This window comes from Pangasianodon hypophthalmus, chromosome 13 (genome assembly GCF_027358585.1).
Source record: "Pangasianodon hypophthalmus isolate fPanHyp1 chromosome 13, fPanHyp1.pri, whole genome shotgun sequence".
Taxonomy (NCBI): domain Eukaryota; kingdom Metazoa; phylum Chordata; class Actinopteri; order Siluriformes; family Pangasiidae; genus Pangasianodon; species Pangasianodon hypophthalmus.
The window spans coordinates 13,389,387-13,415,573 of record NC_069722.1 but is presented as its reverse complement, the minus strand read 5'-3'; the positions used below and the strand labels follow the sequence as shown (position 1 = coordinate 13,415,573).

The window sequence follows — 26,187 nt, the reverse complement described above, 5'->3', positions numbered from 1 at the left end:
GCCGGGAACACACCCTGTATGGGACACCGGTAGCACACGATACACACACTACTTGATACCTAGGGTTAAGTTATCTTAGCCAATCCACCTACTGACATGTTTGTAGGAAGTGGGAGAAAACCAGAAGGAAACCCACATGGACGCAGGGAGAACACAGACAGTAACCTGAGCTCTGGATTGAAATAGGGACCCTGGAGCTGTGAGGCAGCAATGTTACCCACTGTGCCATTGCCGCTAGACAAAAAATACTAATGCAGTCATTAATTTGAAAAGTGGTTTAATAACTTGCAGGTGCTGCGCCACTAAAGAAAATCACATGAATAAACAGCATTGTTCCATTTAAGCATTGAGTCGAGAGATTGAATAATTCAGAATCATCAATCAGTCAGTTAATATCCACTTTTCATTGCTCTGGAGTCAGCTGATCATAGTTTCTTACAGAACCTTGACACAGAAATGTAGCTTCATTTTATAGTAATTTTATTGCAAAGCCTTGGCATAAATAAAGTTTCTGTCATTAGTAAGTAGCTGTGGTAGCTAGGCAACGCAAAGGGAAGTATGTAATAAATTAGGATTGTTCCAGTCCCATCACCAAGCTATGCTTCTTCCTATCAGAGTGAAATACAACCACAAGATGGCACTGATGAAACACTGGAATGAACACAAAGGGCCACGTGCTGCATGAGAGAAGTATTCATATTTTCAGCTGGAAATGCATTTCCTCATGGCAGTAAGCACAGCACAGTTCATAAGATTTCCTTGCTGAGTTATAGTGCTATCAGTGTGCATACTAGCTAGCAGAATAAAGTAATGAGGTCATGTGAGTTGTCATTACAGATTGAATATTGGGCTTAATATCCCTCCTTCCTCTAGAGCGTTGTAAGTCACATAAGTCAGCAATGACCTATTCAACCTGTCCTGGAGCATATGACTGTTGTGTGTTTGCACTTATCTGTGCTGCCTTTTCACAATCAGGGAAACACTGTACTTTATATCGCTGTTAAATGTTCCAATCTGATCCTTCTGATACTTCTGTAACGGCTCTGAGAGCAGTGCAGGTTGTAATTCAAATGATAAGTTTATATTAATGTGCCAGCTCTAATACCTTATCATGTCTGTAGAAACAACTCATTCAAAGCGACTCGGATGGCAGGCTGTCCACATAAAAAACAGATTTTAAAAATCAAGAGTTTATGAGGAGACAGTGTCAGCACTTTGTAACAGCCAGAAGTAAAGGTGTTCTGAGTCTTCAGGATGGAGGGCTTTTCAGGTTCTCTATAACATCACAAGCTGCATTTTTTTTGTCTTATTATCTTTAAGAGAGCTAAAAATAGATGTTGGTGAGAGAACGACTGTTTATAGCTGCTATAACGTAAGTGATAACAAGACCTTGTTTCATGAATGCTCTACAATATTAGATGTAACTATAAATGGATAAAAAGTACTATTTGCCATTCTTTAATAAATAAAAAAATGTTAGCCCTGACAAACAGCTGTGGTATATTATATTGTAAAATAATCAACTGCACGGTGGTAGCAGATGACTAATCATTGATTATTTTCTTATATCAGCATGCTGTTGTGTTTTATTTTTTACTTAAGGATGCTTTTCATGGTAGACAGCAATTATTAGCAAAGTGTCAGAGAAATTCAGTGCTGTTTGTTTTGGTACATTAAGCAATGATAAGCTTTGTTTTTTGTTTTTGTTTTTTTTTAAACATTTAAGTGTTTTAGAATGTCCCATGCAGTTTAATGAGCAGATGATTCACTGTAAGTCTATCAGCATCTTTTCTGAAAACATATATTTTTAATAATGGTCATAAATTGCCCAGCTGCAATCAGTCTTTTAGTATTTTTAGGTCCGGTCGTGATGGTCTAGGTTTAGTATTACCGTCTGCAAACCATCTTCCAATAATGACCTAGACTTCGTTGCTCTGAGTGCATGTGCTCATATTTAAGATCATCACAAACCCATGCATTTTTGCACTGACTTGCTGAATTCCAAGTGAACTTGATAAGTAGTGCAGCACTTCTGTAACTATGTGTAAGAATGTTGCTGTCTTCTCTCTTTGGATGGGATTTACTAATATGGACATAAGCACTTAGCAATTCTATGCTCAGTGAAACCCAATCTGCACCTGATCTTTCACTTAAGGTGCCGTCTGCCCAAATGTCATCTTCCATCTAATCAGGAATTCTTTTGTTGTGAAAGAGCCAGTTCACATGACTCCACTTAACTTTGTGCATTTTCATCTCATTCTCCTCAACCTTTGTGATGTTGGAGACTTACCCAACAGATAGTTAACATTACTATGCTAATGCACGCTTTGGTTTGTCCGTCTGGAGGTGGGAAAGTTTAAAGATTCTATGTAAAGACCAACTTCTTTGAAAAATGCTTCCACATGGAACCCCTTTAGAAACCTAGAACTTTTCACCATTTAAGGAATGCTTTTTTCCTAACAATGTATGTTAGGCAAAAATAATAAGTTCATCTATGGGCCAGAGTCCAGCACAGTTTCATCTCAGCCTCAGACGCGCTCTCTTTTGTGCACTTTTCTGGCCACAAGCTTCAGGACCTTGAAGGTTGCAATCTGCACTCGTGTATACAAACTTCCATGTGCTGATTTCTAACAGGAAAACAAACTTCTTAAATTCTGTGCAGGATATTATCACTCGAATGAAGAGATTCATGGAATGACATCTTTACTCTCGTGTGTTTGCCAACAGACTACAGGAAAAGCTCTACGGTGTCAGATTGCCTCTTTCTGTGAAAGTAGCTATTTTGTTGCCATATTTTGCACAAATAAACTCAGTCTGATTTTCCTGCTTGAAGTCATCTGATTTAGCTCTCCAGTTAAACACTAAGCAAGGAAATCACCACACACTGCTGGACTCTGGCCTTCTACTACTAGTTCTGAACCCTTGACCCAAGTCCTTTTTAAAATTCCCAAAAACTTACTTCATAGAAACTTACTTAACAAGTGAACTCTAGTTACTCTGTACTGTTGCACTGTGTTGTGTTTCTGCATGTGAACAGAAGTGATGCAGGAGGAATTTATTATTCAAGGCACAGAGTGTGTTTTAGCAATTAGCTGTAATGGAAACAATCTATCAAATTTTACACACTTCCAAAAGCCATGCAATACTGGAGTGGTGTACATTACATTCTTCGCGTCATGTTGTACTGCACCTGTAGATTTTAGCTTGATTTAAAGCCTCGCGGCTAAATGATATGTCCATCTGTGAGCCATCTTCTTATGTATCTATGGTGTAAAAGACAGAAGACAAGAGAGAACACAACACTGACTGCAAATTGCAAGAACCAAAAAAGGACAGAGTTGATTTTGGATGTCCGACTGGAATAACGTTGTGTTTTCTCAGGTGTCCTCTTAGGCAACAAAGCTTCTCTCATAAAGGTGGATAGAATTCTTAGATGTTAGTCAGTGTCCTCAGCTTCGCTGTGCTTGGTTAGTACCATAGCATCCTCGTGGAACCTTTTTTTTTTTTTTTTTTTTTTTTTTCTCGCTATTACTTCCTCTGAGCCAAATGCCATGTCTGAAGACTTGCGATGATCAGCAGCAATAGTGGATATTTGGGACTATTTCAAACCAAACCAAATTATAAGGCATCATAAATATTCTCGATTTTTTTTCACTGTCATATTTGAAGCATAGTTTTGTCCATTTGCTAAAACAGAATGTCATGCAAAGTGGTGACAAGAAGCTGCTGCACTCAAAAATAAAAATATAAATGATTCTGAGTGAGAAGCAGGGACAGCCCGTGGCAGAAGAAGATAACAAACTTCAATTTTTTTTTTAAAATTCCATCTTAAATTAGACCTAATGTTCTGGTTTGGTGGACGGCTGTTAACAGTTCGCGTGGTCTTGCGGGATGAGGTTTACATTCTTAAAAAAGTGGGCAAGAAATGAGTGAATTAAAAAAAAGCAGCGGTGCGCGGGGGTCTTAGTCAGAGTACTGGTATCCATCAATCTGCATGTCCTGGCCGTTATCCATGTAGTCTTCGGAGTAAGTGCAGTACTTTTTGTCGTAGACCTGACGCGGGAGCCCGTAGACAGTCATGCCTGACTGCGATGCCACCTTGTTAGTACCCATCTGCAGTGAGACGATGGAAGTGTCACAGTTTTCCATGTCCAGCTTCTTATCAAAGATCTGTCGCTTGGTGCCCGGTGCCGTCATACCAGACTGAGTAGCAAGAACAAAAAATAAAAGAAGAAGCTGGTAATACTCTTAATAAATGTTAGTTTAGGCCTGTACACTATATGGCCAAAAGTAAGTGGACACCTGACCATTACACCCATATGTGGTTCTTCACCAAACTCTTGGCACAAAGTTGGAAGCACACAATTGTATAGAATATCTTTGTATGCTGTAGCATTACAATTTCCCTTCACTGGAACTAAGGGGCCCAAACCTGTTCCAGCATGACAACGCCCCTGTGCACAAAGCGAGCTCTATGAAGACATGGTTTGCCAAAGTTGGAGTGGAAGACCTGCACAGAGCCCTGACCTCAACCCCACTGAACATCTTTGGGATGAACCGGATCACAGACTACATGCCAGGTCTCCTTACCCAACCTCTCTACTGCTCTTGTGGCTGAATGAGCACAAATCCCCAAAATCTGGTGGAAAACCTTCCAAGAAGTGTTGAGGCAGCAAAGGGGGGACCAACTCCATATTAATGCCCATAGTTTTGGAATGGGATATTCAGCAAGCACATACTGTATGTGTGTGATGGTCAGGTGTCCATACTTTTGGCCTTATAGTGTATATGAAGGTTTTAACAATAATGTAATGGAAATAAATTACAATGGATAATTTAACTGTTTCCTGCTGATCTTGAAAATAAAGCTTATCAACTTGTGATTGATAAGCTGTCAGCTAGTTAAACATGTGACCTAGCTGCTGAGTTAAATTACAACCAAACATTGCAAATTTTTTTGTTTGACTAGTCCACAATACCAGTGTGTAAACCTAATGTGTGTAAAATACTGCAAATAAACGCAGATTACATTAACTGTGTGAAACACTACCGAACAGATCATAGTTATAATAACATGAAGCAGTGATCCACACTTTATAAGCACCTGATTGGCTCCTTTGTTAGTTCCCATCTGCAGACTGATTGTTGACTGGTCCAGAGGATTCTCCATGCCAACTTTGGGGTCATAGAGGTGACGCCTTGTGCCATATGATGTCATCCCCTTCTGGCTGGCAAACTTGTTGGTCCCCATCTGAAAGAGTTCAAACAAGAAAACAACAAGCATTATCAGTCTTAATAAGAGTCAAAAAGTCAGTAACCAATAAGAGTAAAACTACATATGCTTAATTTTATAAAATTATTTACAACATATACTCTGCATGTTCACCCTTGCATAGTATGCTCTACACATTTTCTCAGACGCTGGATCATGTTTTTGACGATTTTGCTAAGCATATTTGGATTGAAATATTTGCTCAACATATTCCCATTGGTTTCTAACTTTTCAGACACCCTGTGTACAAAGAGAATATAAAGCCTTTAAAGTTTTATAGACAAAAGATAAGACGTACAAACACAGACTGACCTGTAGGCCGATAACATTGCGCCCCTCCTTCAGTTTCTCAGGGGCAAACCTACGCTGCTGTTTCTCTGCATACTTCACCCCGATGTCAGATTTAGTATGGACACCTTTAGATTTAGCCTGCACACAGTAAAAAGAAGTGAAATATGTAAAGGGAGCAATTCATGATCTGTATTACGGAATGTATTGGCAGTCCATTGAATCATATGAAGCTGCTATTGGGCCTTCTCATACAAACTAAGCTATTCTTTGGAACATTTTCAAGTGTGCTATAAGTACGTTATGTGCATATATCATGGTATACTGAAATCTACTTAAAGTTTACTCCTTTAACACATTATCCATGCATATTATCCTGTATGTCTATAATTACTTTAGACCAAGTTGCGGCTAAAATGATATTACTTGTAAGTAAAATTATACAGCACCACTTTTGAATTCTCAAATCTGATCTGGTCTGAAGGTGTTGATTAATTTTTCTATAACAGCAGCTCTGACAATAGTGCTGGCTGTAATTCAGATCACAGCTTTATATTAGTGCACTCAATCTAATACATCATTATTTCTATAGTAACAATTCATTCACAGGCACCTGTATGGCACATACTCCACATAACTAATAATAAATCAAAGGCAAGACACTACAAGTGAATAGGGTAGTTTTTTAAACAACAGACCAATCAGTTTATATTTTTTAAGCAAATCAGGCTTGTAAAAAAATTGTATATAATTTGCATACTTAATAAATAAAAAATGTAGTCTTTTGATGAGGTTAGGATTTATTATTTTATTTTTTTCACTGTGAAGATGCTGTCAAGACTTTTACAGGAAAGTTTGTTGAATTGTATGCCATTTTTCACTTTAAAATCTAACATAAATCCAACATTAGTCAACAGTTTGGGAAATTTCTCTGTAATACGTTTCTAAATAGTGATAAGAATGAATACATAAAATTCCGTGAATGCAAATCATCTAGATTTCTGGTTCTAAATATAGAAAAAATACAATACAATTTGGTTTAAAAGGTTTCCACTCTAGTTAGTGGGTTAGGGTTAGTAAGGTTAATTATGTCATAGTTGCACATAAATTGAAATATATCAGCAAACAAGCTTTCAGGCATATATGAGATATGGGTGAAGCTTAAGTCTTCTGCAAAGATCAAAGTTTCATATAATGCAGTGGTCGAGAGTGGACAAAACAGTGAAATAAATATTTTTACACATTTTTTTTCTGTGGAATTTTGATATTTTTATACAGCTTAAGACATTTATAGATGCAATTTATCAAATATCTGAAACATGATTGCTGTGACCTGTAGTATCTACAGTGACATGTTATTTAACAAAGAAAAATGTATAATATGTAACTGATATGGTGAAACTTTCTGTAAGGAGATATTTATTTAACTTTTATGTAAGGACTCTCCAGTTTTGGCACTTTGTAACAGTCAGTATGTTTTTCTGCCATAGATGAGATCCTCAAGTCCTCTATCCTCAAGAGGATTTTCCTTAGTAAAATGACAAGGTGAATATATTTTTTGTCTTATTAATTTCAAGAGTGAGAAAAAAAAGACGCTGGTGAGGGAATGACTACAAAAGTCCAGAAAGGCCATGAGTTATTTATTATTTTTTGTTATTTTGAGATCACAACTTTTTTTTTTGTGATTTCAAGTTAGCGAGGTCATAACTTATTTTCTCAATATGTATAAATGCATTTTTTTTTTTTGCTTTAATGAGGTCCTAATACAAAAAATACTGTAGCTGGTGTTGTGTAAAGTTTCTGCCTTGCAGCTCTGAGCTCCTGGGTTTGATCCTGAGTGTGGGTGACTGCATGGAGTAGCACTAAATTTTCCCCTAAATTCCCCTTTGGGACCAGTAAAGTATATCTATCTAGCCTTATGTTTATCAGTGCTAGACGATTTCCAAATTAATGTCTGTCACTTGAGAATGAGAGTCAGAAATCTGCAACTATACTGTCATGGACTCTATCGTGATCCTCAAAGTATGATCCTTATAGGTCATTGCCAGCCAGTTTGAGGGACCGGGACATCTCCATGGTTATCGCATGATGTTTGAGAGATGCCGCTTAAATGGTATGTAGCTCACAAGACAACCGGGGATCATAATGTTCAGAAATAGGATGTAATGACAGCGTATCACTGGCCACAATGATGGTAGTATGCTACGTGATCACGGCAAATAACTTTTGTTATCGCAAGATCACAAGAAAAATAACTTATGATCTCAAGAAAACATTGCAAAAAAGTTGTGATCAAGTAAACAACTTTTATTATCTTGAGATCACAAGAAAAATAAGTCATGCTCTCTAGATAACAGGACAGAAAAAAATATATATGGCCTTTCTGGACTTCTATAAACTACTGTTTATAGTTGCTGTAATATAAGTGATACAGGAAACTTACATTTTGCAGCCATCCCACACCATTAAATGTTACTATAAAAGAATAGAAAGTATGGCATGATATTCTTTAATAAATAATAAAAATAATTGTCGGCAAATTGATGTGGTATAAGAGGAATAAAACATGCTGCGTTTGGAAGATAATCAACCACCCTATCAATGAATACTTTCAAATATAAAAACATGCCCCCATTGTGTTTTCCTTCCTTATTACATGTTTTTGGTTTATTAAAATTTTTTTGTGACACTATTAGTACACTAGCCATATTCTTATTTATTTACTAGGAAGTACACTATGTGAAAAGAAAATCACGAAAGCCAGCTAGTTCACCACATAACACACAAAAGCCATCAATCTGTAAGAGTTCTCTGTGAATTGAAATATGAGAGTGCCCAGCCACAGGCTGTACACTACACCACTACACCACTGTCCCACTTGGCTCACAGACGGGTCTTTAAACCAGTTTTGTATTCATTCTGACATTTGCAATTTGTTCTGCATTTTGTTCCGTGGTTAGTTTCATGTGGTAATGGACATTTATTTATACACCACATTTAAAGACACGTTGGTCGAAGTTTTGCAAAGTAAAATTAAGTGAATATGATTTTGAAAAATCTATTTTACATTTACTATTTTACAATGACTTTATTTTATTTTACAATTCCTAATGCACACGATACATTGCTCACATGCAAACCTAACTAATAACACTCTACAGGGTGTCTCAAAAATCTCCATACATAGAGGAAATTAACAGTTTTTAGCAAAATGTCTTCCAAAATTTTTCATTATTTTTTTCATTATTTTTCATCATTATTATATTTTATATATATATATATATTTTTTTTTCAGATAGCTTTTAAGAATGCTTTGGACAAAAGGAGAACATATTGAAATCATTCTCATGGCTGGATCAGGAAGCTGTCGCAAGGTTGCGATGGACTTTAACAGGAAACGTGGCAAACACATCACACACAACACTATTGCCAAACTGGGAGCCAAAGCTGCGAGAGACAACTCCCTCTGTGTTTACAAAGAAATCACAATCATGTAGAGGAGGTTTTGTGAATAAAGTTACATTTTGCTAAAAAGTGTTAATTTCCCCTAAGAATGGAGATTTCTGGGACACGCTGTATTCTTAGAAATTCTAATATATCAAAAGTAAACTGTACATATACTTTACATTTCATGTACTTCTGTTACCTTAGTATACCAGTAAATATGTAGTAACTTGCAGCATAACTGAATGAACGTTTTTGCAAGGGATGTTAAAGGTTTGAGTTTGATAAACTTTTTTTTTTAAGGGAAATAAAGATTGAATAACTACAGGAGTTATAAAGAGCAAATAATTAGGTCATATTTCTCTGCTCTATGATTTGAATTTTCTGGTCATTATACCAGCTTTCAGTTGGTTAATGTCTTGAGAAATCTGTGGTAGCTGGTCTGCCAAAAGAATGTAAGCTTTGTTAATAAAGACACAGATCTGACTACTACAGAAACTTGTTTGTGTAATTAACCAGGCTCTTATACCAAAATTACTTGGATTAAAAATTCAATTTCATCATTTTTATTAATTGATTAATTATTCATTCCTCAATGTGTTTATTAACACTTTATAATCTATTTATGATGAATGATTTATCAACAGATTTATTGATTAATAAATGAGTTCTACAAACAGGCTCGGAGATACTGGGTCCTGCCAGCAGAAGGAATTAATATCTTCTCTTACAGTATATCGAAGAGTAAATTTTTATTGATATTGAAAATGATAAACACATGCACACAGTATAATGAAATCCAAGAACATTTTTCTTTTCTATACTTTCTTTGCTATAAGACTGTCAAAACGGTTCATTAACCAGAGTTTTACTGCGAAGTCTGTTTTCGTCTGGTCTTTCCATTATTTTGTCTACCTCACATAAACTTTAGCAAGAACTCTTGAGCACAGAAATGGAGGGATTCAGGAAGTCTCTGCTTCACATGCACAAAAGCACTTATACAAATAAAGCTATTATTAGCATCCAAAAACTGCCAAAAAAGCCCTTCAGCTCAGAGAGCTCTAAAAAGCCTGGATTTGTTTGGATCACGTGAAAGCAAATGATCACGAAAAAAAAAATTGTTACACACTTGCATTCTCCAGTACTGCCTATGAGATCACTGTTCATTCTTTACTCTATTCCCACAAGCATGTCTGCATAATGACTGAGAGTGGAGCAGAGCTTCTAGTTCATCATCATGCAAAAATGTTATGCACGTGTTGCACATGCGTACACATGCTGCAAAGTGAGCACGTTCACAGGAAATAGATCTGCATGAAAATACAATATACATGGAGGAAAAAAAATATGTCCAAAAGTAACTAAATATACTCAGGAATGCTCGTAGTTCACTTACCATCCCAGCCAGTGCGATCAGAGTGCTCTGAACCTGCGTGTGGTTGACGTTCTCAAACAGGTCGTTAGCCTCAAAGATGTCATGCGGCTTCAGACCGTAATCCTGAATGGCTCGGACAAAATTGCCTATGTTTTCCAGCTGCAAAAAGAGAAGCATTTATGTAAAAAAAAAAACACAGCTGTCTTTGAACAATGTACTCAATTATAAAGACAGAACAGTGCCACAAGACATTCTGTTCAAATCTGGAATTAATGAGCAGTGTCCTCTTTACTTTATGGAGGCAGAAACTGCACAATATGTGTTACAATCAGATCTGGTTTTCAGAAGATGAAAAACCAATAATACACTAATTGTCTGTTTAACTACTTAGAGAAAACATAATGCATTACAAGACAGAACTAAAATGACAAATATTTGAAATCTGGGATGTCTCAGATTATCTCCTTTGATTTTATAGACAGCTTTATTCAAGAGATATTAACTAAAGTTTCAGCAGAAATCATCAGACAGAATCATCACGTGTATCTACGGCTTATATGCATATCTAAGCCTCACAGCTTCAGGGGTCCCTGGTTCAATCCTGAGCTCGGGTTACTGTCTGTGTGGGATTTTGCATGTTCTCCCCGGGTCTGTGTGGGTTTCCTCTGGGTTCTCCACCTTCCACCCACCACCCAAAAAACAAACTGCCTCTAGGTGACAGACTTCATCTCAGGTGAAGTGGATTATTACCCCTTTCATCGTATTTTTTTTTTTTTGCTAAATGTGTTTGGAGGAGAAACTAAAAGTTGATAGGTTGAGCACACGTTGTCTAATCATAGTACAAATTACACAAAAGTACAGATGACAAAAAAGTAAGTTTAGTGGGTTTTTTTTTTAAATGAAAATGCTTACAGCTTTTACTGTGCCCAAAGTAATGTTTGCTATTCAGGGGAAATGCAGCATGTAAAAAAATGTATAAATCATTAATGTAACTTCCCATCAGCCTTTAAGTGTATATGTGTGTGTGTGTGTGTGTGTGTAATAATTTGCCCCATTTTTTTTTTTTAACTTAAAAGCATTTAACTCACACATACACGTCTAGAGGGACTGACAGATTATTATTATTATTATTATTATTAATTACTATTATTATTATTATTATTATTATTATTATTATTGTCCCCAATAGTTTAATTGCTGAGCTATTGATAGCTTAGCCCTCCCATCTAATATTACCACCAGCCACCACTGATCACACTCATATTTGCTTTTTGAACATCCCATTCCAGATTTAGTCCCCCTTTGCTGTTATAATAACCTCTTCTGGGAAGGCTTTCCACTAGATTTTGGAGTGTGATTGTGGGGATTTGCTCACTCAGCCACAAGAGCATTAGAGAGGTCAGGCACCAGTTTTTGAGGAGCTAGTCTTGTGCACAGACTGCATTCCAATTCATCCCAGAGGTGTTCAGTGGGGTTGAGTTCAGGGCTCTGTGCAGGACACTCAAGTTCCACTCCAACGTTGGCAGATCATGTCTTCATGGAGCTCGCTTTGTGCACAGGGCATTGTTATGCTGGAACAGGTTTGGGCCCCTTAGTTCCAGTGAAGGGAACTTGTAATGCTACAGTATACATAGACATCCTATACAATTGTGTGCTTCCAACTTTGTGGCAACAGTTTGGGAAAGAACCATATATGGGTGTAATGGTCAGGTGTCCACATACTTTTGGCCATATAGTGTATATACCGATATTGTGACCATTTTAAACTATACCATAATAGACATTTTTGGTCACACTGCCCACTACTAGTGCAACTATAATTATTATTAGCCGAAAATGTATAAAGGGTGTCAAACTAATTCAGTGCATAGAGTCCTTTAGGTTAGAGTTTATTGTGTTATGTACGGAGAAAACCTCCTCAGATGCAGATTTGACCCTGTTTTACAGCAATTACATCAAGATATTTGGCTTACCACTTGGCTTTACACTGAATTATTTTACAGAGGGCTGAATAGGCAGCGTGTGTTGAGCAGCCGTACCGTGTAATATAATCTTTGTAGGAATTATTATACACTCATAGGAAATCATAGAGTATGTTGATTTTTTTGCTGTTATTGGAAAAGAAATTCACCTGATGCCAATTCTGAGTGGAGTTGTTGATCTTTCTCACAGAGCCAGGCTGGAGAGCGTTGATGAGTCTGGTAAAAAAAAAAAAAAAAAAAAAAGGAGATTTATATTATTTATTCTACAAATGACTTTCAGAGCTGTTACATATAATCCCACAAATATGACTGGTCAGAAAGTGTTGGTTAATTTTCTATAACAGCATTTCAATAAATTATTGTTTCTGCTGTAACAGAACAGTGAATTCACAGGGACTTGTATGGCAGACGCTCTAAGACAAATAATGAATGGATTAAATATGAATTGCTATTTAATAAAGAGAATGTATAATCAGTGATACGATGAAGGGTTTTGTAAGGAGACGTTTATTTATTTTCAAATCTTCTGTGCTTTAACACAGAACCTCAGCTGTCGAGTTTTAGTTCTAACTTACAGAACTAAAATGAACATTTCTACAGCACATCTATGTGATCATCATAAACATACAGGTACGTGCTGTCCTGACAAATTCTGCACATCTCTTCTCTGATACCTTAAGACAAACCATACAATGTGCTCATTGTCTGTGATGATTATTATTCTGCAGCAATTCTGGAGCTGTTACTCACTCGCACAGGATGACTCCATCTTTCAGGCCCTCCATGAAGTTGTCTGGGACTTTGCGCCCTGTGAGCTCATGGATCCAAATCTTGAGCTCCTCCTCCTTCTGAAGGTCGTACTTCTGTGCAAGCTGGAGGTCAAATGTCGAACAAGGGTCATTGTAGCACCTTTAACACATTTCTATCAAATTTCTAGCTGCTTCTTCTAAAAGACAACAGGCATGGAGCTTCTCTCAAAATCTACCTTAGTTTCATGTTGTTATTACTGACTTATTACATCAGGATTAGCTGTAGGGTAGAACTGCACAAAGTGTTCATAAACAAAATATATACTATTTAACTTACAGCCCTTTAATTATAGCAATAATCAGTTGCATAAGGTCATCACAACACAAAAAATCATCACACCAGCCAACAGGATGACGAGTTTTACAGAGTGAAAGAGGACATAAACTGACAAGAGCTTCCCCGAGATAAATGTGTGTTAGACCTAGAACTGTGGGTTCTTCCAGACTTCACAAGACCATCTCAAGAACCATCATCCCATCTTCCTTTCTGGAAAATTCCAAATACTGTATTTCCAAGACATGAAAAATTCAGTTACACAATAGTGTTTAACTGTATTGATATTTATAGTGACCACAGTTTATAAACCAATATCCCATTAGGACGTTTCTGTCCATAAATGTCCACAAATGTCAACACCATTGTCTGTCCATAAATGATCTTCCTTTCCTTCTTTTTTTTCAAACAAGGAGCTTCTTAAAATACCAGTCATGAGATGGAGGGATATGAAAAAAGGCATTCCTGCATAAACAACTTCAAAATTTTGTTGTATTTTTGTGTCCTGTTTCTCCTTTTCTGAAATGTTTGTGCTCCCTGTGTCTGACAACTGAGAGAGAAAAAGAGAGAGAGGAGAAAAAGAAAGAGTGCCAACAATAACACTGATTTCAAAGCAGCAGGGGTTTGCTTGGCTTTCACTCCAGCACACCAAACTTGGGAGTAACATACTTCTCTCTCTCTCTCTCTCCCTCTCTCTGTCTCTCGCACACACAAAATTTCTCTGACTCTCAGTCTTTCATATACATACACACACACACATCTCTCTATGTCACACCCCACACAGCTGTCTATGCATCATTAGCTGACTATCCCACCATATCACTCTCTCTCTCTTTCTCTCTCTATTTGTTTATCTGTCTCTACCTCCAAGCTCTGCTGTCCTTTTAAAGTGAATCACTTACACACGCTAACCACGTCCGTTTAAGGGATGCAAGACGGACAGCCGTCGTCTCCGGCCAAAGAATTCTGCTCAGGCCTTCATTTGTTGTTTTTCTCCCTCACTGTGGACATGAGGAATGCAATCAAAACCGGCCTCTCTCCTGTGTTTCTCTTTCTAAACGGTGTGCATGCTGTTATGGGTTATCTGAACCGAGGACTGTTTAACTATCAGTCAGAAGAGCATGCTCCACTTTAAAAAGTGCATTTTTATAAATGTGTTTATAAAAAGTATGGCAGCCCATACTGAAATTACTGGAGTATCTCTCTCTGAGCTGCAAGCCTCTGTCAACTCATTTTCAGATTCTCTAAATGCTGAAGCAATGATGATCCAAAAAGCAGCAAATGCTCATTTGAGCTTAGGGCAAAAGTTTCTCTCTGGTATCAATCTCTCCTTTCTTAGGCTAGGCTGTTCTGCGGCGCTCCACCTAAATCACAAACTGTTTTACAATACGCCACTTTCCTGAGGCTGTGGACTCAGAGAGCACTCTGTTCTTCCTTATTTGGGGAACAGAAAGTCACAGGCCTGTCACTCAGATGGACACTAGAGATCTATATACCATGGATACACCCCACATCCACTGGGTCCATCAATATGATGGGTTAAAACCCCTGGAGCATTCTGGAAATATGGCAATGTGTATCCTGAATGTGTACCTATGTGTACCTCATCACAGTTTTCTGCAAGCTTCTTTGTTTATATATCCTTGTAATAGCCTCATTTGAGGATGGCTATTACTCTTTTCCAAAACTTCTTCCTGTTTGAAGACATCGTTATGATGTGCTAATAAACAGAAATAGTGAGGAGCAATTACAAGACACACATTATTATAGTTTGGGTCTCAAGAGGTTGGGGCATACCACGGACTTTACACTGTGTGTGGGTAATATTGTGATTTACACAGAAATATATAGAGAAACTCTTGACCATTAGCAGACTCCTGTTGACTATTTGATGTGTGTGTGGGTCGTGCCTGAGTATGCCGTGGGTCATAAAGTGTAGCTACGATACGATAAAATGGATTCTGTCAATTCTGCTTATTCAGGGCTAATGATGCTGATGTTGATTGGTGAAGTTTGCATTACCTGTGAGGTTTGTCAGATGTAGTTTATATAATGTATTATTTCAGGGACTACACTCACTCTAATCGACATGTGGAACATTTTGGCTTGAAGTGGTATAGTACAATTGGACATGAGTTCCATTCATTGTGCGAGCCTTAAAAAAAAATAAAAGTGCATAGACTCAAAGGTTCTAATGAACCTTTAATGATTCCCTCAGAGGAACTGAGCTGAAGGAGTCAAAGACCTCCTTTCATCCTTTTTAAAGGTGAATAAAATACGCTGAAATCCAATGCATCCAAATGTTTCATAAGCTCAAGGTGGGTTCTATATAGAACCTTGAATTTTTAATGAACATTTTACTTGAATTGATTCCCCATAGGTTCAAATCAAAAACCCAAACAAATATGAGTGTGTTTCGTCACTTTCTCACAAAACAATATAATAAACATAAAAAAACAGAATACAGGGACAGAAATCGGTGTTGTTTTAAAAGGAACCAACAATCACAATCACATTCACGCATGGCTTTCACACAGGCTTTGCACATATCCAAATATACACACACATAAACACACTCTCAGAAATAAAGGTACCAAATTGTACTTCTCCTTGTTGCTGGGGTGCTATCGTCAAGGGTACATTTGTACTTTTGTACCTTTGGTATGTGTAGTTTTAGTGTATTTATACCTGGGGTAGCGCAAGTACTGTTACTTTAATTATCTTTTAGAGTAAAGATTTAAAGGTAAATCAGTGGTCCAATTACGCATCTTACATCTGTATTTTTAAAAGATACACACTAAAGGTACAAAAAAAAAAAAAACCTTGATGGCACCAGACCAGCGACAAGGAAAACTACCTTTACTTCTGAGTGCACACACACACACACACTCACACACACACATATAATGATCACTGTAGCTAAAAAATTCCTAAACTTACACTTATCCCTAGCCTTAACCTCAGTAACTACATGGAAACATTTTGGCTTTTATAGTTTTTCAGATAAAAACATTAAAAACACCATATTGTTGTGAGGAGGCCTGAGTGACTGTGAGGACATTTGACACTCTCCTATCACTGTGACGACATATAGTCCTTTTACGTCCCCACAGAGGCCCAAACATGTGTAGAAACCAGAGATACACACATGTAAGGCATGGAAACACTTTTTTGTTGTTTTTTACACACAGGCTCAGTATAAATTAGGCCTGTCCTGAGGACGGAGTAACAGCGCCATGGTTTGGCACTCTGGCGCGTCAAAGCTAAAGCAGCCACCGCCTCCTGGTTTAAAGCCCCAGTGCGCCTCGCGCGCTCCCGCCACACACTGTACACACTGTTATCGCGAGAACACGGATCCTACCTTGCTTTTCACCTCCGCTGAAAGTCCGAAAGCTGGCCCGCTTCTGAAGTGCTGTGCCATTTTTTTTAATATTTATTGGAGTCGAGCTAAGTGGTGAAGAAATGCGTCAGTTGGAGACTTAGTTAAAAATCTGAAGAACAGTTATCCTGCTCCAGCAGCTATCGGTGGTAAAAGTTGAGCCTGGTGCTGATGTTGGGGGGATTTGCTTCCTCAGTTACTATCCCGTTTTTCCCCGCATGAGGAGAAGCGTCACAACGCCACACTTTTCCCCCAATCTTTTTTAAACTCTTCCCGTCTGCGCGTGTCCGTCGTGCGCGCTGATTGGCCAGGGCCGTCGTCCAATCCGCGCGTTACGGCTTCCTCTCGGTGATGTCAGCAGCATGGCATTAAAACTCGGCCGCTGTCATTTTTTCCGCTCTGACTAGAATTTACGGATGCCCCTTATTTGTCTTTAAATATGCTGCTCTCATACTTCTGTTTACATTAGCTGCTTTACACAGGCACAGGGTTCATTGGATTAAAAAAAAAAAAAAAAAGACTAAAGATATTTTGTTTGCTTTGGCAGACACACACTTGAGTAAAATCAGCATCCTTACAGACTAAGGATAATGTAAGCTTAAAGGGAAAATCTACTCTCATCAACTTGCATCCATCCATCCATCCATCCATCTGTACTGCTTATCCTACACAGGGTCACTGGGGAACCTGGAGCCTATCCCAGGGGACTCGGGGCACAAAGCAGGGGACACGCTGGACGGGGTGCCAACCCATCTCACAGTCTCACAACGCCTACTGGGACTGGGGGAGGAAACCAGAGTACCCCGAGGAAACCCTCAAAACACGGGGAGAACATACAAACTCTGCACACGCACGGCCGAGGTGGGATTCGAACTCCCAACCCCGGAGCTGTGAGGCAAACATGCCTTATTCAACTGAGTTTATGATGAAATTCTGCATTGACCTCCTTCATAGTCTATTTTCACTTTGGTTAACAGTTTTACCCACAATGCCCTTTGACTACCTGCTGAGGCAAACGTGGCACCAACAGGATTTGGCCGTTACTTCATCCTCTACCTACAGAACCTGATGCAGCAGCACTTTAGTCCTTGAGTCTTCCCAGCTTTCTCAACTCTTCATCTGTACGCTCTGCCTCTAACTTTTTAATGCTAATACTGCTGTCAGCATCAGTTGCTATTCTGTTATATAGCTGCATTGCATTCTGGATCTTTGAGTCCATGGTTTGCCGTTTCAACTACTTCTATGTTGGATTTCTCATTATTGACGTTGAACATCACTGGAAAATGGTGAGTGAGAAAAGAATCTATTGCTCATTTGTTTTTAGGAAGTTGCAGGAAAACGTGGCAGTTATCCCTTATGTCCGAGATTGCTGAAAATCTTTCTCCTATTAAACACCATTGTAAGTGCACTAGAAGTGTCCACCTGTGACATCAGCACAGCACACAACCATGCAATCCAGGCCTCCTCACCCAACATCAGTGCCTGACCTCACTAATGCACTTGTGGCTGAATGAGCACAAATCCACACAGTCACACTCCAAAATCTAGTGGAAAGCCTTCCCAGAAGAGTGGAGGTTATTATAAGATCAAAGGGGGACTAAATCTGGAACAGGATGTTCAAAAAGCATATATGAGTCTGAAGGTCATGTGTCCACAACCTTTGGCCATATAGTGTATGTTTACAATAAATAAATAAATAAATAACACGGAATGCATGGTAATACACCGGTTGTAATATTTTATTAGTGGACTATTCTATATGACAGTGGAAACCAGGTGGACAATCCAAAATAGAAACAGTAGGCTTAATCACACGGTCATTAATCCCTGCTGGACATGAGCTCCTTTTCAAAAATGGTTTGATAGTTGGTTTGGGCTACCTCCCTTGTGAGCTGGTTTTCCTCTTTTACTCTGATACGTCACCCAGTGAGCTGGAGCGCCCTGTAGTTGAGATATTCTCAAATAAATCCAGTGGGCTCACACACGTCACCTTGTACGAGGACTGTACAGTGCTCATGAGGTGTATGTGTGTTAGGAATTTCTCTTTATGGTCACAATAGTTGAAGCCAGAACAGGTGATAATATGGTTGTTTTTTGTCCAAGAAGTGAACAGTGATAGCCGGTCATGATTTTGTCATTTTGTTTTATTTGCTCCTTTTGTTGTAGAATGTTCTTATTCATGGATAGCTTGTGTTCCAGTGGATTTATTGTAAAAATCATTAAGGATCTTTGATCAATTGGGGGCACAAGGGTTAACATAAGGATTTGTGAACACCATTCTCTTTGAAATAGTGTTCGAAACACAGGTGATATGGAGAAGCAGGTGAAGACTAGAGTGTTCTGTTTCATTTTGTTCCAAAAAAAGAAAACTATGTAGACTTTTGTGGCAGTTAGATAAATGAATCATTTCCTCAACCCTGCTGAAGAAAGAGGTGTTTTATATCAAATTCTCACACATCACACACATCTGACAACTCTGAAAATGAACCCAGAGTCCTACAGTGGAGGAGAGTCTGATTAGTGTGCCTCAAGCCAAAGTCTGTCTGTAGCTCTGAATGTTTCCTAATATGTGCCACTGGATGCAAAGCAAGTGATACTGTGGATGTATGTCATAAGTAAAGAAAGTGGTACTGCTGTGGCACTGGATCAGTTAGAAACTGATATACTGCATATACTAGATGTGCAAGGGTGTCTTTAAAAGTACATTTTTATTACTTTTATGAAGGGTTCAGCAGAACATCAGAGGAAACAGCCCACTTCATGGCTCCTCTTTTTCCTTCACTTGACTCTGTATGAGAGGTAAGATAAATAAATAGCATACCATGAAAATTAATTTCCTCTGACTTATTTGCTTAAACTTTTGTTGGAATAATGTTCAGATAAAAACCTTCATCTCTTTGTTCCTTCATCAAAAAACACTGCTTTATGTACTAGGCCTAAGGCCTAGGTGATTTCTTTCTAAGACATTGTGCAGGCTTTTTGTGAAACCTAAATTGACCTTTGTTCTTATGGCAAAAGCAAACAAGTAAGGGGAAACAGTTTTTTTTGGTATTGTTGGTGTAATCGTGTGAAAATGCTGGTCTGGGATTTAAACTCACATCCTTCTAGTCAGTAGTGCAGAGCCTTAAATGAACACTCCAGCATTTTCAGCCCAATCTCTGATCTACTAGGAGTGTAAACCTCAGGCTTCCACACAATACAATATGATTTTGATCCTTAAGGGAATAATTCAATATTTGCTGATATCACTGATACATATAATTTGATTAAGTAGCCGCCGATCGATATGCGACATTCAGAATCTGGAGTAAGCCTACCATTAATTCAAGAATGATGATAACGAATCCACTATTAAATATTAGCGTTATGGGCAGATCACCTTGCTAGCCTATTAATGCATCAGTTAAATCCAAATTGTCTGATTGTTACGCTCCTATTTACTGCTACTGTTAATCTATCAGGGGACGCGGTGGCTCGGTGTTTAAGACTCTGGGTGACTGATCAGAAGGTCGGTGGCTCAAGCCCCAGCACTATCCATCTGCCACTGCTGGGCATATCATGTCTGACCCCAACTTCCTAACAAGCTGGGATACACAAAGAAAAGAATTTCACTGTGCTGTATTGTACAGTATATGTGAAATAAAGGCTTTCTCCTTTAATCAGAATAATTTGTGCTTTCTCAGGACAAACCTTTAGAAAGAAGATGATGATCCACAGATGCCAGAAGGAATAGTGTGAGTAACCAAAATTGACTCTTTTTACTGGACTGCTCCCGTGTACAGAAGGTTAAAACTACATTAAGGATAAAACTACATTACTGCAGCTTTGGTAAGGGATTCTATCATGTTTGTCTCATCAAAACAACTTTACTGTTATTGGAACACTGATTTTGAATTTCTGCTAAAGAGTCACATATTTAAAATGTTTATTGATGGAATTCCAGAATAAATTAGTTTTCAGTCAACAGGTTTTCTGTTTTTTTTCTCATTACAGGAAATCACATCCAGTTTATTGTGTCGTAATCATACAGTAGGTTGAAACAATATTGGAGTTGACCTTTAACATTTAGTTTCTTAAAACTGAAATGATGTTCAGTTTTAAGAAACTTTATAAAACCCAACTTTTTAAAAATGCTTCTAACATCAGTACTTAGAGTCTTCTCTGGTAGCTGTGACTGCCATCATCTGACATGTTATATGCTATTGCTTTGACATGTTGGGTGGGTTTTATTGTAGCACTTTGGGCCTAGAAAATAAATTAAAATGGAATTGAATCAAATAAAATTATTATTATTATTATTATTATTATTATTATTATTAGCTAATAAACACTGGGCTACAGTTGCTTCCTAATGCTGCAAATCAAACACAGTGGATATAAAGAGTCTACACACCTTTAATGTAATATAGCAATCAACAAAATTCAAGCAAAAAACTAATTTGGGGAATTTAGGTAAAAAAAAAAGAAAAAAATTACAATAACCTGATTTTATAAGTGTGCACATGCCTTAACTAATACTTTGCTAAAGCAGATTTTGCTTGTAATACAGCAAATGGAGCTATCCATGATTCCCTCTATCTTGACTGGAACCCCAGTCCCAGCTGAAGAGAAAAGAGAAGCTGCCCCATAGCACGATGCTGCCACCACCGTGCTTCACTGTGGGTATGGTGTTCTTTGGGAGGTAAGCTGTCTTGCTTTTGCACCAAACATATCTTTTAGAATTATGCCCAAAATGTTATATGCATGTAAGTATGGTTGTATGTATATTTTGGCAAAATTTAGGTGGACTTTCAAAATTTAGGTGGAATTTTTTTTTTTTTTGTGAGAAAGGGCTTCTGCCTATCCACCCTACCCCATAGCCTAGAAATGTGAAGAATATGAGAGATTGTTGTCACATGCAGGGAGTGACCAGTATTTGCCAGATATTCCTGCAGCTCCTTCAGTATTGCTGTAGGTCTCTTGACAGTCTCCATTTGTTCTTGGTAATGTCACTGTGGTGCCCCATTTTCTCTACTTGTTGATGATGGCCTTCACGGTGTTCCATCGTACATCTAATGTTTTGGAAATTCTTCTGTACTCCTCTCCCAGTTGATAAATTTAGACAGTGAGATCCTGTACATGCTTTGTAAGCTGTTTGTGGACCATAGCTTCAGCACTCAGATGAAACCAAGATGTCAAGAAAATCCGACAGAAACAGCTGATCTTTATTTGGGGCTAATCAGAATCACATCATTGATGACAGCTGTATGATAATTACTTTGAATGTGAGTTAGAATGTGATTGGTTAATTCTGAGCACAATCACATGCCCCATTATAAAAGGGTGTGCACACTTATGAAACCATGTTATTGTCATGTTCCTTTTTTTCACTTGGATTTTGTTGGTTGCTATATCTTAAATTCATTTTTTACCTCACAAAAACCTACGATTTTAACAGGGTTATGAAGACTTTTTATACCCACTGTAATATACAAAGACCTTTGAGAAGGGGAAAAGGTACACAAGATACACATCAGAAAAGAAAGAAAAGTATGAAAAAAAAGAACTTAGCTGTAACATTTAGAGATTCATTGCTCATGTCACCCATAGACATAGATTTGTTCACATTACAAAAGAATGTTTCCGATATTAGGCTACAGGAGAGCGTGAGCAGAGTATTACGTCACGTCTTTGGTACAGTAGCACCAGAGAGCAGTAGGATCTAGCCTTCTTGTAAACATTCTGAGGACGGAGATGAAGCAGCAGAGGAATTCGGTCGCTTTATTTGGTCATGGCTGAGGCTGAACCTTTGCTTGCTCTGGGAGGCAAAAAGAGACTGAAAGCTAGTTACATTGTGAACTTTGATATAAAGAATCCAGTCGGGAGGTTTAAAACAGATGTGGGTTTATTGGGTCAATGTGGCTAGGCTATGGTACACTGAACAGCCTAGGATGAGAGTTATGCAGCAATTTCAAAACTAGGACCAGCTCATCTGTAGGATTAAACTATGTAGGGTACTTATTTATTTATTTTAAAAAAATTTTACATTGCGAATTTCACAGTCTACCTAAATACATGACTGGAACACTGACATACTTCAGTTGGTACATCCAATTAAACTCATATAAACTAATATAGCACCATGTCCTAAAACTAAAAAAATAAAAACGCATAAAATAACAAACTGATGAGGCCAAGTAAATCCAGCATCACTCTATAGTTAAGCATATCTATCTTTAGTCAGTCTTTTCACATAGGAAATACCACAAACAAGAGCACTCAGCGAGCTTTTAAAATAAGTGTTAATCATTTTAATGAGTATCGTATAATCAACCTTTAAAATCACATCATTAGTCACAGTTTACACAGTCTTCAAAGGAATACTCTTTCTCTTTTTTTAAACAAACTTGCATTAAAGGCATCTTTATTGTATGTGCGATTACCACAGACAAGAATTTCTAAAGGTTTTCCTGTCCTGAGAAACTCAAAGGCAGTCAAAGCTCCAAATCTGTATAATTTACCCTTTGAGAGATGGGACTCAGTGAGACTGCTATTTCAAAGGGAACAATTTGTGAACATGATTTGCCAACACAGTTGGCTCTAATCACAGGTGGATACCTCATAATCCTGAGGAAATAATATAACCAGAATGAATTCTTACTGTAATGCTGTACTGTTACATATGGACAGTATTGGTTGGACATTGTCTCCCTGTCTGACTCATTTTAAGACAATTATTGTTAGAGTGTCGCTTTTGCAGCTTTGAATTCATGTTATATCATTACATGTTCAACAGCTGCCCTTAGATTTACTTATAAGTGAATTTCATATCAACAGGACTTCCATTTTCTCAGTTCAGGGAAACGTCTTGAAATTCTTGTCTAACCTGCACTACACACAAATGTGATAGAGAGTCTGTTGAAAATAGCTCTGGAATCTTCTTTTTTCATCCCCAATTCTTGTGAAATGTTGTAGTGTATTGTAGTTTATACACTGTCCACCATGAACTGAAAAGCTGAAGAGAGAATTATTTAGCTAATTTAGGAAATATAGAGAAAATTCCAGTTACGCTCATTTTGATGAAATTTTGTGTTGTAAAAGTGTTTGAAAATTGGCAGGGAATCTTAGCTGGTTTGCTTGCTGTGACAGTAAGCAGAGGAGTGTTTTTTTGGATATCATGGCGTTAGAGAAAGGTCATGAAAAATGGCGATTCGCCGAGAAAGTGAGAAATGCTGTGGCAGCATCTGAAGGGGGCCTTTCCAGAGATTCCCCCCTCCTCCCCTCTCTCTGTTCTGCACTTCTAGGCTGCTTGGCTATTTATGGTAGAAGGCTTCCTCAACCTTCGAAGCAGAGAGGAATTCAGTAGGTTGGTTCAAAGCTGCTAATCATCCGGCCCTAGTTTACTGTGTGCTCAGTAGGTGATAACAGCCACTCGTTACAGACGGATACACAATAATCAAATGTGCTCCATGCAAAATGAGCAGGTCTATACAATTTCACACTGGGACGACATAACTGCTGATTGGAAAATCATTTAAAGAGAAGAGCTTTTAAACATTTGTTTTCAGAATTTTAAACACTTCTTAGCTTCTTAGGACTTGATAGATTTCAGTGTAAGTTTGGGATCTGCTAACTTTATAGAACCAGTCTGTAATCTGGCATGATGAATAAATACGCTCTGGAAAATGTCTTCCAAGGTGGATATACATGCAATTCATGTGTTTATATCACGCACTGTAAGATATGTAAACAATACTGAGTAAAGCTCTGTTTGAGTAGACTGTCTGGAAGTTGAATTAGATTTGTTTAATGTAAGATATAATGAGATATACAGTTGAAGGCAAAAGTTTTCACCCCCCTCCTTAACCCCCCCCCCCCCCCCCCCCTTACCCCCCCCCCCCCCAATATTTTGAATGTACCTTTATTTTACAGTGTATCTTTAATAAAATAGACTTCCATAATGTTAAAAACACAAGGCAGGTGGATGCTGCAACAAAACAACCATCCAAAGCATAAGACAAAATCAACAGGAAAATGATTTTCTGAACAACAGCTGGACTCTCTCTATGACTAAGAGGGTCCAAAAGGTGCTCAGAGAAAAGGAAAAAGGTTGGATGTGTTTCTAAAGGCAAATTAAATAGGTACTGGATGGGATTCACCAAGCACTGGATTAAGATATTCTGTCATTGAGGGTCTTATCATCATCAAAAATGACCAGATGTAAAAAAATATTTTTTTTTCCATGACGATTTAAGCTTGATATGAGTGACAGAATAGAATAAAATAGAATCGAACAGATGCCTGGTGTTAGCAGTCTCATGCACTGTACAGATCTAATTAATCAGTTGTTTAATGACTTTACTTCATCCTTATGTGTGTGAATGAAGTTGTCATCAAATCTGTCTCCACTGAAAGCTTTACATAAGCGATTTATGGGTAAATCGTTGTTATGAAAACTACGGTGGAGTGTCTATGTAAGCAGCTACCAACTTCAGTATGTGTACAGATTTTTGCAACAGTTGTAACTGAAAAAGTATGATGGCATCTATGATGTGAGGGATTTAGTGGAGCTCTGTATATGCGTGTGTGTGTGTGTGTGTGTGTGCTGAGCAGGGCTGATTTTCATTGAGAATGTGATACAGTATGTGACCATGTTTGGTAAAAGCTGTGCAGACTCTGACCCAGCCCCATTGACCAGGACTGCACACGCAGGACTGGATTCAATCAGGGCCTGGTTCGCTACCTCACACATGCCTCTCCTCTACCTCTCCTTCTCTCTACCTATTCCCCCCCCCCCTTCCCCCCCCCTTTTTTTCTCTCCTGCTCTATTTCTGCCTCAGCATTCTTCTCATTCAGCCCAAAATCTTTAGGAGACCAGTTTGGCCTGTCTTTTTTCAGGTAGCTTACTGTGTAAAACCATTATAATGGTAAGTATGCTAAGGAATTTTATAGAGTATTCAGTCCACAACCAATGTTTAAGATGCAACTATCCAGGGGTTGTCCTCTTGGATTGGACCCAAGTGAAAGCATGATGTCACTGGGACCTTAATGGTCTTTCTGTATCTGTTCATTGTATCATTGTCTTCTTTTGATTCATAGACTAACAAGCGGTGCAAGGACACATATAAACAAAGGATAAAGCATTTGTCCTAAATAGGCTACAGTGTAGTTTCACTCTTAATATCACTGGTGTGAATCCCTGCAGTGCTGGAGGAAATCGGAGTGGCCATCATCAGCACTGCACCACACCATGAGTTGGAGATTTCCTGATGCAGTTTGCTCATCATCAGAATGCTCAGTCTGAGTCAGCATCTCTGGTCTACTTATAAATAATCTCCTCAATCTATTTTTTTCTCAAGCGGTGGTTTAACAAGTGCTTCATTTC

General features: G+C 38.1%; 1 protein-coding gene and 1 long non-coding RNA gene across 2 annotated transcripts; one reads left to right on the top strand and one right to left on the bottom strand.

The window, feature by feature from the left end:
- Nucleotides 1–260: 260 nt before the first annotated feature.
- On the bottom strand, nucleotides 261–17,047 carry cnn1b (calponin 1, basic, smooth muscle, b). Its single transcript, XM_026916534.3, has 7 exons — nucleotides 16,806–17,047; nucleotides 13,112–13,233; nucleotides 12,511–12,577; nucleotides 10,401–10,538; nucleotides 5,585–5,701; nucleotides 5,105–5,251; nucleotides 261–4,203 (listed from the first exon to the last, which is right to left on the bottom strand). The coding sequence occupies exons 1-7, from the start codon at nucleotides 16,863–16,865 to the stop codon at nucleotides 3,964–3,966; spliced, it is 891 nt and encodes a 296-aa protein (XP_026772335.1). The 5' UTR covers nucleotides 16,866–17,047; the 3' UTR covers nucleotides 261–3,963.
- Nucleotides 17,048–17,206: 159 nt separating this feature from the next.
- On the top strand, nucleotides 17,207–20,933 carry LOC113528601 (uncharacterized). Its single transcript, XR_003402958.3, has 3 exons — nucleotides 17,207–18,109; nucleotides 19,549–19,622; nucleotides 20,507–20,933. It is a non-coding gene; the product is annotated as an uncharacterized LOC113528601 (long non-coding RNA).
- Nucleotides 20,934–26,187: the final 5,254 nt, after the last annotated feature.